A 14,802-nucleotide genomic window follows, 5' to 3' on the forward strand; every position below is an offset into this window, starting at 1 on the left:
AAAAGATGTGCAGGTCAGGTGAATTGGCTGTGCTAAATTGCCCATAGTGTTCAGGGATGTGTAGGTTAGGTGCATTAATAAGGGGCAAATACAGAGTAATAGGGTGGGGGATTGGGTTGGGTGGGTTACTCTTCGGAGAGTCGGTGTGGACTTGTTGGGCTGAAGGGCCTGGTTCCACACTGTAGGGGTTCTAGACATGAAATTTTGAAGTGGCACGGTGGCTCAATGGTTAGCACTGCTGCATCACAGCACCAGGGAGCTGGGTTCAATTCCAGCCTTGGGCAACTGGCTGTGTGAAGTTTGCACATTCTCCCTGTGTCTGCGTGGGTTTCCTCTCACAGTCCAAAAGTGTGCAGGTCATGTAAATTGGCTGTGCTAATTTGCCCATAGTGTTCAAGGATGTGCAGGTTAGGTGCATTAGTCAGGGGCAAATACAGGGTAGGGGAGTGGGTCTAGGTGGGTTGCTCTTCGGTGGATTGGTGTGGACTTGTTGGGTCAAATGACCTGTTTTCACACTGTGGTGATTCTAATTCATCTAGTAATTGAGATGCTAGGGTGCTGAAAAGTTAGGGAACCAAATGGGTAGGGAGGAGAGGGTAGTTTAGCAGTTATTCAGGAGTTAGCTGATGTATATAACATAATATGTTGATAGTATGATTTAAATGAACACTTTTTGAAGGTTCTATGCGTACTGGAACTGCCCAGTGGACATCTCAATTTCCCAGGCAATTCCTTCACAGATTGTTTCAATGGGGATTCTGCACTGTCCCCATACACAACTCTTATCTATGTCAACAATTATTAAAACCTGAAGGAATGTCAAATGTAGTTTCCAAAGTAAATTTTCAGGGTTACAGCTGTTATTTGACAGTAATTTAAACTGTTCACATCATTACAAATTAACTTATCCTTGACTGATGAAGCCCTTACTTTCTGCCATTGTCAACTTAATGGATATTGGTATATACATCTCCTGCTACGCAGTGGAACACTGAGTCTATCAGTGAGGTAGCAGTGTAATGAATCTTCTGAAGCAGCAAGGTAACACTAATTCATCTGTTCAACTGCATGCTGAAAGTTGTTGTCTAATGTACCCTTAATATCAGTAAGTGTTAATAGTCCTACTGTTACAGTTATCACAAAGCCTCAGCCAAAATTTGATTGTTGCTTTAGAATGATGATGTGTACAAATGTGGCCCTTTTGACATTATGACAGTGACCACACTTTCAAAAAGTACATCATTAGATACACTGCAGTTGTGTGCCCTAGAGACTTAAAAAGGCACTACACAACTGTGAGTACTTTCTTTTTTTTCATATTTAAGTCAAATTAACTGAACTCTTCACTTGAAAAGATAGGCTAAGGTAGTTTCTGAACTTGAAAGAAACATAGAAGTTACCAAAAGTTAATTGCTTTGCATCACAGTGCAAGTCAGGAACTGATCGACTGTTTCATATTTTGGGTGAAAATTTGAAACTTAAAGTTAGCTCTACTAAGATGATTTATCATTTCGAAAAATAGAGAAAATTTTACAAAAGAACATAAATAAATACCAGGGTTCACTGTTCATGAAGCTGATCACTCTATGACTCTATCCAGATAAGGGTAAATCTCCTGAAAGTTAGTGGGATTTGCCTACAACAGTGAGTGAAAATATTGACTCAAATCTTCTGATCAGTTTTGGGACCCCTGTATCTGATGATAGCCAGGCAAAAAGCCTACCCACTTAAACTTCCCCCTGATTTTTCTGGCCACATTTCCAATGGAGAACCTAATCAAATTGCTTCAATGCAGAAAGTCTCAAGTAGTGGGGAGAATTCCATACCTCCAATCCATGGCATGCAGCCAAATTCTGATAACTGAGCTATTAATATTCCAAAGCTCCTCATGGTACTGGTGAATGAACATGTAATGAAAAGGGTGAATCTGTAGCTCAGTTAATGGGTAGGATGGGTGAGGTAAAGGGATAGATTAGGTCAGGTTAAGGGGTTTATAGCAGTTCAGCTAAATGCATAAGGTAGGAGTTGGGGAGGGTGGATAGGTCAGGACTTCCCCAGTTCCTCATTGACATCTTAGATTGTATGTTCAATCAATGGCAATTCTGGAGGTTGGAAAATCTGGTCCATTACAATATTAATATTTGACCACAAACAATGCTCAGCTTAAACAATAGCAAGTAGCCAAAAATCATAATTCCACCTCATATGAAAAAAAGAATATGACTTTAACTTTGATGTCATCTCATAACTTACCGGCGACAGGTTTCCTTGATTAGATACAGCCACATTAGTCAAAACATATTTCAACAAATTTTCGCTCAGTTAATAAGTGACACTATCTTTCTCTTCTGCAGAAAAGATAAGCAAACGAGACATTGTGTTCCTTATCGATGGGTCAGACTATGTTGGGAACAGAGATTTTCCTTTTGTACGTGACTTTCTCTCAAGTATCATCGAAAACCTCGATATTGGAAGAGACAGAGTGCGAGTCGGTCTGGTCCAGTTCAGTAATTACGCACAAACTGAATTCTATCTGAACACTTATTCTTCTGAAGATGAAATTCTGCCTCATGTGCAAGGACTCCGACTGAGAGGTGGGACGCCATTAAACACTGGAGCAGCACTCGACTATGTTTATAGAAATCACTTCACCAGGTCTTCTGGAAGTAGGAAAGAGGAAGGGGTTCCTCAGTTACTGGTGCTCATCACTGCTGGGAGATCCAGAGATTATATCAAACAATCTGTGGATGCACTGAAACGAGCTGAAGTAACAATGTTTACTGTTGGAACCAGGAATGCAGACTCAGCACAACTCAGAGAGATTGCAAGTGACCCTAGTTTGCTTCTCAGTATTGACGAATTCCGCTCTCTGCCTCATACACAGGAGCAGTTGATGATTTCAATGTCAAACCCACCTGCAGCACCAGAATCGACAGACCGCCTAAGTGTTCCCGTAAATCCAGGTATGTTAATTCATTTACTGCTTTAGTCTCAATGTTCATACAGCAATGAAGGATTTTCAAGATTGTGCACTGCACTAAATATCCTTAATACTGGTTGCCAGCTTCATCGTAGGCTCAGTAAAAGTAATTAACAAATGTTTCACTGGCTAAAGGTCTTCCAAGATGAAAAATATAATTCAATTGGGGATTTAGTGATGTATTGAATAGTATACATTGAGAGGTATTAAGCATCTCAGGAGTTAAACTTATTGTGAGGTGATGAAACAAATTGAAATTCTAAGAATATAGACACTTCTTTACAAAGTTTCCCAAATGAAACAACAATAAATGCTAAACTTTAAATGAACTCCTATTGAGTGAGCAGCATCAGTTAAACATTGTGGGGACTCCCAACATAATTACTGTTGTGGTCATTGCTACTTTGAATTTTGACTTTGAAGTGATTGCGCAATACAATTTAACCAAATTGGTTTTGATTAATGTTCCTACGTTTTGTTCGTTGAGGTTATGTGGAACATCCAAATGCCAGAATCCTTTTTTAAATAGACATCATTTAATTGCCTCAAGGCTTTAACCTGCTGATGTGTCTTTTCCGACTGAAGGAGACTGAGTATTCTCTGAGCATATGGACATCTACCATCAAATACGAAGTATGATTAAGCTGTGAAAAGAAGTGTGACTGTTTAAGAATAGATGCAAAGTCATCGGATCAGCTCTCTGCTGACTGATTTCATATACAGACCTAAAACTTCTTAGTATCTCTGAAAAGAGAGTAATGTTCTGAATCTTGGTTTTCAAATCCCCATGCAGTGGAAGAGATCAGAACAAGCTCTTCCAATCAAAGTTGTCATGAAAACTCTCACCCATTGTTTCATTTCATCTGATAGGTTCCCTGGTGAATGTGACTGGACTAAAATATTCTATCCTTGGAGTGAAAGCAGCTATGACAGAATGGCCACCAACTCTCTACTCTGTCAGTACAGATTCACTATCACTGATAACTTTCCCATTTCCTTTTGGGATTTGGCTTGTTGAAATGACTCATTACTAGGGTCACAGGGAGCTTTCTAGTGCATACAACAGAATGAACCCTGTGTAAACATAATCAGCTATCATCTCAATATTGTTGCTTAAAATAAATCAAATCTTTTCTCTGCTCTGGGTTGAAAGTCTTGCTCTGAGCCAATTAGTTGTCCAACTGCCATCAAATCAGCTCAGATCATCTTAACCTCCTACTCTGTGCTTATACCCAATGTTTGTGGTTTTGCAAATAAATATAAAGGCAAGTTTGAACTAAACCTTTATTTCAGAAATCTAGCACAATCTTGAGTTTGATTTGCATCAATATAACCAAAGCATAAACTATTCTGTGCATGTTTGTGATAGAATTTCCCTAGACTTCTTATTGTCTTATTCATTGAATATGTACTGCAAGAAATGACACTTTGTATTTCTTCCAGGTGTGCCAGATGGAGGAAGCAAGAGAGACATTGTGTTCCTTATCGATGGGTCAGACTATGTTGGAAACGATGATTTTCCTTTTGTACGTGACTTTCTCTCAAGTATCATCGAAAACCTCGATATTGGAAGTGACAGAGTGCGAGTCGGTCTGGTACAGTTCAGTAATTACGCAGAATCTGAATTCTATCTGAACACTTATTCTTCTGAAGATGAAATTCTGCCTCATGTGCAAGGACTCCGATTGAGAGGTGGGACGCCATTAAACACTGGAGCAGCACTCGACTATGTTTATAGAAATCACTTCACCAGGTCTTCAGGAAGTAGGAAAGAGGAAGGGGTTCCTCAGTTACTGGTGCTCATCACTGCTGGGAGATCCAGAGATTATATCAAACAATCTGTGGATGCACTGAAACGAGCTGAAGTAACAATGTTTGCTATTGGAACCAGGAATGCAGACTCAGCACAACTCAGAGAGATTGCAAGTGACCCTAGTTTGCTTCTCAGTATTGACAAATTCCGTTCTCTGCCTCATACACAGGAGCAGCTGATGATTTCAATGTCAAACCCACCTGCAGCACCAGAATCGACAGACCGCACAAGTGTTCCCGTAAATCCAGGTATGTTAATTCATTTACTGCTTTAGCCTCAATGTTAATACAGCAATGAAGGATTTTCAAGGTTGTGCACTTTACCAAAAATCCTTAATACTGGTTGCCAGCTTCATTGTCATCTCAGTAAAAGTAATTAACAAATGTCTCACTGGCTAAAGACCTGACAAGATTAAAAAAAAAATTTGGGGATATAGTGATGTATTGGATGGTATAAGTTGACAGGTATTAAGCATCTCAGGAACGGCACGGTGGCACAGTGGTTAGCACTGCTGCCTCACAGCGCCAGGGACCTGGGTTCAATTCCCGCCTCAGGCGACTGACTGTGTGGAGTTTGCACGTTCTCCCCGTGTCTGCGTGGGTTTCCTCCGGGTGCTCCGGTTTCCTCCCACAGTCCAAAGATGTGCGGGTCAGGTGAATTGGCCATGCTAAATTGCCCATAGTGTAAGGTAAGGGGTATATGTAGGGGTATGGGTGGATTGCGCTTCGGCGGGTCGGTGTGGACTTGTTGGGCCGAAGGGCCTGTTTCCACACTGTAAGTAATCTAAAAAAAACTGAATTTATTGTGAAGTGAAGAAACAAATTGAAATTGTAAGAATGTAGACACAAAGTTTCCCAAACTAAAGAAACAATAAATGCTAAACTTTAAATGAGCTCCTATTGAATGAGAACATTAGTTAAACATTGTGTAGACTCCTAACATAATCACTGTTGTTGTCACCACTATATTGAAATTCTACTTTGAAATGATTGTGTAATTCACTTTAAGCAAATTGCTTTTGATTAATGTTGCCATGTTTTGTTTGCTGAGGGTGTGTGGAACATCCAAATGCCAGAATCCACTTTAAATAGTTTTTGTTAGATTGTCTGGAGGCTTTAACCTTGTGGCTGTTGATGTGCCTTTTCACAGTGAAGGAGACTGAGTATTAGCATATGGACATCCACCATCAAATACAAAAACTCTGTGAACAGAAGTGTGACTGTTTCCGAACAGATACAGACTCATCAGATCAGCTTTCTCTGCTGACTGATCTCATATACAGACCTGAAACATCTCAATATCACTGACTGATAAAAGAGTATTCTTCCGTACCTTGGAGGTCAGGCAGCATCTGTATAGAGAGAGCCATGGATGCTGCCTGACCTGCTGTGATTTTCAGCACTTCTCACTTTCAGTACAGAATTTGGTATCTGCATTAATTTGCTCCTACTTGTTCTGTATCTTAGTTTCAAATACCCATCCAGAGGAACAGAGTAAAACAATCTTTTCCAATCAAAGCTGTCATACAAACTCTCACCCATTGTTTCATTTGATCAAATAAGTTCCTTGGTGAGTGTGACTGGATTAAAATATTCTATCCTTGAGGTGAAAGCAGCCATGACAGAATGACTAACCCTCTACTCACTCAACAATGGTTCACTATCACATTGATAGCTTTCCCAATTTCCCTGTGGGATATAGTGTATTGACATAATTCATTAATAAGGTCAAAGGAGCTTTCTAGTGCATACAACAGAATGAACCCATTCTAAGTTTAATTGAGTATCATCTCAATGTTGTGATATAAAATAAATCATGTCTTTTCTCTGCTATGGGTTGGAAGTCTTGCTTTGAGCCAATTAATTGCCCAACAGCCATCAAATCAGCTCAGATCATCTCAGCCTCCTCCTCTGTGTAAACTTCTATTCAATCTTTGTGGTTTTGCAAATAAAAATATGTGTAAGCTTGAACTGAAACTTTGCTTCATAAATTTAATACAATTGTGAGTGTGCTTTGAATCAGGATAGCCAAAACAGAAACTATTTTGTGAACGTTTGCGAGAGAATTTCCCCAGACTTCTTAAAATTCCTATTACTGTATGTACTCGAATAAAAGTTGATTTCATGTAAAAGTCAACTCCCTATTTTTGGCAAAGAATTTGAATTTCCCATTTATCTTTTGTAAAAGCCAACCCTAGTTCTTCACAGATAACAGACCAACATTTGTGAGTCAGGTACTATCCTGTACATAAATGTTACAATGAGGAAATTAATACTTTTTTCATGATATTGTATATTTTGATGTACAATTCACACCAATTTGGCATGAAAGCTTAAGACTCATCAGGTCAGACTCAGGTGACAACTAATTATTTTGGCAGAAAACTAGGATTGCACAAAAGCTGCCTGCTGAACTAGAAGACAAGATGTTACAGGTTCACCAGTTTGTAATCAGAAATTGGCAGAAGGAAGGCTACATATTATCATGCATTTTTGTTTCTATTGTCTTTATCCGGTAATTATTATGGTTTGTTGTGTTTTGTTTTCTTTATTTGTTTAGAGATCAGTTGGGCTTCTGCTCATGATATGGGATTTTGGGCTGTAGCATGAGTTTCAGCCTTTCAAAAGTACTATCCATGTAATAGTTGACCCCATAAATTTAACTTCAAAAAAGTCTAAAAATGTGTCTTTTACACGAGTATCAATGGTAATTGTATATGTATTGCAAGCAACGATGCTGTATGTCTCTTCCAGGTGTGCCAGACGGAGGAAGCAAGAGAGACATTGTGTTCCTTATCGATGGATCTGACAATGTCGGGAAAAGAAATGTTCCTTTTGTCCGTGATTTTCTCACAAGTATTATAGAAAATCTTGATATTGACAGTGACAAAGTGCAAGTCGGACTGGTACAGTACAGCAATTTTGCAGAAACTGAATTCTATCTGAACACTTATTCTTCTGAAGATGAAATTCTTTCCCATGTGGAAGGACTAAGACTGAGAGGTAGGAATACTCTTAATACTGGAGCAGCACTGGATTATGTCCTTAGAAATCACTTTACCAGATCTTCAGGAAGTAGAAAAGAGGAAGGTGTTCCTCAGTTATTGGTGCTCATCACTGCTGGAAGATCTAGTGATGATTTTAAACTACCTGCGGATGCATTGAAGCAAGCTGCAGTCATTATCTTTGCCATAGGAACCAAAGATGTAGACCCAGCACAATTAAAAGAAATTGCAATTGACCCTAGTTTGGTCTTCAGCATTCAAGAATTCAGCTCTCTGCCAAATATACAGGAGCAGTTAATGACACCATTATCAACTCTGGCTGCCTCAAGAGTACCAACTCAAAGGCCAACTGTTGCTGTTACACAAGGTACTTATGTTTTCTGTTCTTCTCAGTTGTGCTATATTTGCCAACAACAACTACAAATTAAGGTAAAGGCTCTTTATAAGTTTAAAATACTCTAAACTGCTTCGACATATGACAATGAGCCACTCAAAGAAAGGTTTGGTCGGATGAAAAAATATTGATTAAAAACAAAACAAGTTTTAAGAAGTTTCTTAGAGATGGAAAGCAAGGTAGAGAGATAGAAGCAAGTTTTTAGAGAGTGTTCCAGAGATTAGGGCCTTGGAAGTGAAAGATAGAGCCACCAACATTTCAGAATTAACGAGTACAGATGTCTTAGAGAGAGACGTGGAACGGAAAAAGATAGAGGCAAGGCCGCAGAGGGGTTTGCTTAACCGGGAACTGATGTAACGGAGAGCAGTAAATACATGGATCAAAAATGTTCACTATTACATGACAGGTCAGTTTACAAAGATCATGGAGCAAATTAACTTTTTAATTGTATGAAATTAAATGATTACAAAATTAAAAATGAATGGATTGAAGACAATTGAGAGTAGGTTTGAGAGATGAGCCCCAATACTTGTAATCTGGTTTCATCAAATTTATCGCCTAATGCATTCAGCATTAAAATGCGAATATCATTACTTTGTGAAGGAAGCATGAAGGTAATTATTCAGCTCTTGTTTGACTTAACAGCACCAAATAAGCATTATGCAAATATACAGGATATGGGCATATGTTCAAAGCTGATATTTGAGTGTAGTACTAAGGGAGAATTGAATCATAAATGATCTTTGTAATGAAATGTTAACTTGAGGTCTAATCAGCTTGTTCAGTGGGGTACCAACAATCAGGTTGTCCTTCCTAATGTAAGACACTGTCTTAACCAATATTCATCTCTTGACTAATGCCATTTCACCTCATTTACTATTTTGGTAGCACATGGCTGCTGTGTTTGTCTAAGTTGCACAAAATTGCATTGGAAAAGTAATGTCTTAGTCCTGAAACATTTAGGAATGGCCCAAGGATATTTTAAGATTCTCTGACAATGCTATTGTGTTTAGGAGTTGGGGAATGTCATATTGCGGACATTAGTGAGGCCACATTTGGAATACAGCCTGCAATTCTGGTCTCCTTGCTGTAGGAAAGGTAGTGTGAAACTTGAAAGAGTGCAGAAAAGATTTACAAGGATGTTGCCGTGGTTACAGTGTTAGAACTATAGGGAGAGGCAGAATAGGCTGAGGATATTTTCCCTGAAGCATTGAAGGCTGAGGGGCAACCTTACAGAGGTTTGGAAAATCCTGAAAGACATGGATAGAGTGAATAGACAAGTCTTTTTACCCTAGTGGAGGATAGTGGAGTTCAAAACTAGCGGGCAAATGTTTAGAGTGAGAGGGGAAAGATATAAAAGGACCTAAGGGACAACTTGTTCATGCAGAGTGTAGTGCATACATGGAATGAGCTGCCCAAGGAAGTGGTGGAGGCTGGTACATTGGAAAGGCATCTGGATGGGTACATGAATAGGAAGGGTTTAGAGGGATATGGGCCAAATGTTGGCGCAGAAGAATAGATTAATTTAGGATATCTGGTCGGCATGGATGAGTTGGACTGAAGGGTCTGTTGTTGTGCTATACATCTCTATCACTCTCTGACTCATACATTTCTTCTTCTCACACCTCAACTATTACGGTTGTATTTAAATGGGCAATTTGCATTTTTCCATTCACATTGGTGGGTTTTAAAAGCACCAGATAATTTTATAAATCTAAGATATTCTTTTTCCCATTTAGAGATAAAAGCATTGAGCTGAACTTTTGTTTTTTTTTTCGGCTCGGTACAAGTTGCATCGAGTTTTTTGGAGGGCTTTTTGGCACATGGCCAATAAGTTTCCTCATGTATCTTGTGAGTATTAGCCCACAAGTCTCTATGGTGTCGTTCAAGTCCAATGTCTGTCCCATCTCACCAGGCACCAATCTGGGGCCAACTTGCAATTCAGTGGCTACCTACTGACTGGCAACTCTTGTGCCTATGCCTTCTCTGAAAGACTGATGTGAGTATAGACAAGAGCCGGTAATCTGGCATTGCCTCTCCCCACCAACGTCAGCACGCACCAAAGGCACACTGACAGCATGGCTGATACTTCCTTGCACAGGCATCGCCGTCTCCCACCCTTGTCACTGTTTAGCCACCATGCCACACCATCCAGCCGTCTGTACCTACCTCCTATCTGAACATCCTCTAACCATCCGCTACCTTGTCCCTGGTGCCAACTGTCAATCTATATCGTGTATTGTTCAGTAAGGTGACATCATGTACAGGCAAGCAACTGGACAAAAACAAACATGAGCATCTAACTACAGGCAGCAAAAGGAAACACAAACAAATCGAACAGCAATTGAGGTTCATCTCAACAATATAAACCAGATTTCTGCATCATGACCAAAAATTAATTCACATTCTTCAATTGTCTGCTGCACCCAGCTCTCAACTATTGGAGGCAGGTGTCAGTGAGATTTGCTTTAGTTTGTAGTTTCCAACATAGCTGAGTTCTATCGTGGGCAAAAACAGCTTCCTCTTCCCCCAGTGTTCCCATTCTCCACCTTGGAAGACTATTCCCATTTCTCCAGTTTCTCCATAGCCAGCACATTACCTTGTTACCTGCTCCGGTTACACACCAGGACAATGCGGCACACTCTGCCCGGACTATACTGGAGGGCTGGTTGAAGAACGGAAACCATATCTTCACCACCCCCAGCATCTGTTCTATCATGCTTCTGGTCAAAGCATGAGCAACATTGTGCCTGTGCATAGCATCATCAGGCAGTTGCATGATGGTATCATGAGCAATAGTCACAGAAGATAACTCTTGACCCCAATAGCCAGCTGTGAGCCTGTGCCCTCAAATGCGACAGGTATGTGAGAGTGCTCCAGTTGGAGGAGTCATAGCAGTTGCTAGGGTAGTGGGCACAAACTTCCAGAACTGAAAATGTGTTGCTGGTTAAAGCGCAGCAGGTCAGGCAGCATCGAAGGAACAGGAAATTCGACGTTTCGGCACAAGCCCTTCATCAGGAATGAGGAAAGTGTGTCCAGCAGGCTAAGATAAAAGGTAGGGAGGAGGGACTTGGAGGAGGGGCGATGGAGATGTGATAGGTGGAAGGAGGTCAAGGTGAGGGTGATAGCCCGGAGTGGGGTGGGGGCGGAGAGGTCAGGAAGAAAATTGCAGGTTAGGAGGGTGGTGCTGAGTTTGAGGAAATCGACTGAGACAAGGTGGGGGGGAGAGGAAATGAGGAAACTGGAGAAATCTGAGTTCATCCCTTGTGGATGGAGGGTTCCCAGGCGGAAGATGAGGCACTCTTCCTCCAACCGTCGTGTTGTTATGTTCTGGCGATGGAGGAGTCCAAGGACCTGCATGTCCTTGGTGGAGTGAGAGGGAGAGTTAAAGTGTTGAGCCACGGGGTGGTTGGGTTGGTTGGTCCGGGTGTCTCAGAGGTGTTCCCTGAAGCGTTCCGCAAGTAGGCGGCCCGTATCCCCAATATAGACTTGAACCCACACCTCCTCCCTTACCTCTCTCCAAGGCCCCAAGGGATCCTTCCATATCCACCACAAATTCACCTGCACCGCCACACACATCATCTATTGCATCAGCTGCAGCAGATGTGGCCTCCTCTATATTGGGGAGACGGGCCGCCTACTTGCGGAATGCTTCAGGGAACACCTCTGGGACGCCCGGACCAACCAACCCAACCACCCTGTGGCTCAACGCTTTAACTCTCCCTCCCACTCCACCAAGGACATGCAGGTCCTTGGACTCCTCCACCGCCAGAACATAACAACACGACGGTTGGAGAAAGAGCGTCTCATCTTCCGCCTGGGAACCCTCCAACCACAAGGGATGAACTCAGATTTCTCCAGTTTCCTCATTTCCCCTCCCCCCACCTTGTCTCAGTCGATTCCCTCGAACTCAGCACTGCCTTCCTAACCTGCAATCTTCTTCCTGACCTCTCCGCCCCCACCCCACTCCGGCCTATCACCCTCACCTTGACCTCCTTCCACCTATCACATCTCCATCAACCCTCCCCCAAGTCCCTCCTCCTTACCTTTTATCTTAGCCTGCTGGACACACTTTCCTCATTCCTGATGAAGGGCTTGTGCCCGAAACGTCGAATTTCCTGTTCCTTCAATGCTGCCTGACCTGCTGCGCTTTAACCAGCAATACATTTTCAGCTTTGATCTCCATCATCTGCAGACCTCACTTTCTCCACAAACTTCCAGAAAGCAGTAATGGTGATCACCGATCACCTAGACGTTAATCAAATGGAACTCCTTCCTATTGGTGAAATCCGCAGCATTGTGATACAGCCCTCTCAGTGCAACATGTGTACAGTCAATAACACCCTGCTGGGTGTGCCTGCTACGTTCCCGAATCCCACTGACCATGCTAAAGCATTGGGAAATGCATTGCTTCCTGGAAGGAGCCAGTTGCATAGAGGTTCAGAACAACAGTCACTTTCACAGCCTCCCACTCCTACGGCCTTCAGGGCCTGCTCCAGTATCCAGCACAGTTCCAGCACCATGTCCTACAATGTACAGAGCGCATTGCTTGTTCCCAAGAAGTGGAGTTGGGCTCAGAAAGCCTTGGGCAAGATGTGCACCCTATCTGTCCCGAGAGGCCATGTGACTGCAAATTCTCTGTGAGCCGGGTACTACCTTTCCTCCATTCTGGCCTTCTACTGCTGCTGCTGCTTGGCCTTCTCTCATCCCTGGATCCTCCTCCATCTCCTTCGCCTTCTTAGGCAGGCAGCCACAGTGACCAGCATCCCAGCAGCATCTGGGAACAGGATGCTTTGTGGAAAGGACCTCATTAGGGAAGAGAAGAAGTGACAAAGTTTAGATCTCAGTGCAGTCACTGATGGTTTACTGTGCAGATGGGGGCTGAGTATGTTTCCCCTTACGGAGGCACATATGAAGATAAATGACCCCATCATCCTTGCACATTCAGGCTCAGCCTGGGCGGTAACCTGGTAAAGATGTTGTGCCAGCTGAGTGACCACCCAATGTCATCAGGAAAGGAGTGTCTCCTGCACTCCCAGAGGCTACCACCCCAGTGCGTACATCACATACTCAGCTTCACACTGCCTTCATTACAGACCATTGTATCATTTACGCAATAGATGAGGATGGAGTGTTGTGAGGCTCACAGAGAACATTTGGAAGTTGGATGAGTTGTCACTGACAGGATTGACATTTTTGTGGCATTGTTTGCTGCTTTCTTGAACATTATGGTGATGCCTACATGCAATTTGCAAACACAAGCAATTTGCATGTTTCCTTTGACCTTCATTTGACCCCTAAATATCAACACTCTGTATGCACAGCAAAGAGGCGATGAAATTATTGGGTGCCAGAGCTGGAAGGCTTAATATTTTACGAAACTGGGACAAGAGAAGACAGCTGGTCTTTTAAGCCCACTGAAGCACTCAGCAGCTCATGTAGCTGCCTATAATCTGCATCCAATGATGGTGGGCAGACTCTATCCCATACCCACACTTCCAGAATGAAAGTAGCTCTGTTTGGACAATTTTCCCAGGTGGGAGCACAGGGATGGGAAATTTCCCAACTTGAGTTACTTTCCATTGGAATGATAATTGCAGTTTTCAGATTCAAGAGTCAACAAGTCTTATTGATCTGAAATATCATCTACGTTTCTCTGGCTTATTTCAGATCTTTCACATTTTCAGCATCAGCATTGTTTTCCCTCAGCTTCATTCAGTTTGGTTAATTCCTTCTTGATTTCAATTGTAGTTTAATTTTCTTGCTACACTAGGTTTTGGAAAGCAGTAACCCGGTACATGGTACATTACTGCTTGTTGAGTATTTGCACTTTATATCATCAAGCAGAAAAGATTTTTTTTTCATTTTCATAAGGTTTGCTTTCTACTACATTTTCCTTCCTGGTCACCCCAATTCCACTCCACACAAACTCTGATTAATTCAAAACTTTTCAGCTCATACCTCCTTTCCCATTACATCTTGTCCTTGTCATTTTTCAATGCGAGACAGCAGATCCAATTTAAGATCTTAAGTTTTCTTCACCTCCCACCATACCATGACACAGTTTTTCTGATCTGCAGCTTAGTGCATATGTGATTTTCTGTTGTGGACACCCTTCACTCTGTCACGTCATAGGCAATTAGGTTCCTTGTGTTGAAATGTAAGCTTTACAATTGTTTTTTAATGTATTGTACAACCTCCTGTTACTTTTGTCACACGTGCACTTTCCTCCTCCCTTATTTGCACAACTTGTGTCTCACACCATGCAGCTACCTCATCCTGAAAATTCCTCTCCTCATTCTTTATTACTTCCCATCCTCCAACCCTTCTACAAAATTGACCCTTTTGATCATGCCTACTGCCCCTGTTGCAAACTTGACTCCTGATAAATGTCGCTGAAAATGTGTTGCTGGTTAAAGCGCAGCAGGTCAGGCAGCATCCAAGGAACAGGAAATTCGACGTTTCGGGCAAAAGCCTTCCTGATGAAGGGCTTTTGCCCGAAACGTCGAATTTCCTGTTCCTTGGATGCTGCCTGACCTGCTGTGCTTTAACCAGCAACACATTTTCAGCTCTGATCTCCAGCATCTGCAGACCTCACTTTTTACTCCTGA

At 42.0% G+C, this 14,802-nt stretch overlaps 1 protein-coding gene across 4 annotated transcripts in view; it reads left to right on the top strand.

Annotated features, from left to right (window-relative positions):
- LOC132817207 (collagen alpha-3(VI) chain) overlaps positions 1-14,802 on the top strand; it is an 82,933-nt gene that overhangs the window by 6,919 nt on the left and 61,212 nt on the right. For all 4 annotated transcript variants that reach the window (XM_060827495.1, XM_060827498.1, XM_060827497.1 and 1 more), the window contains exons 2-4: positions 2,355-2,963; positions 4,424-5,041; positions 7,547-8,164. In XM_060827495.1, the coding sequence (XP_060683478.1) occupies positions 2,355-2,963; positions 4,424-5,041; positions 7,547-8,164 (1,845 nt within the window). The remainder of the gene's footprint in view (positions 1-2,354; positions 2,964-4,423; positions 5,042-7,546; positions 8,165-14,802) is intronic.

Source organism: Hemiscyllium ocellatum, chromosome 7 (genome assembly GCF_020745735.1).
Source record: "Hemiscyllium ocellatum isolate sHemOce1 chromosome 7, sHemOce1.pat.X.cur, whole genome shotgun sequence".
NCBI classification, from domain to species: domain Eukaryota; kingdom Metazoa; phylum Chordata; class Chondrichthyes; order Orectolobiformes; family Hemiscylliidae; genus Hemiscyllium; species Hemiscyllium ocellatum.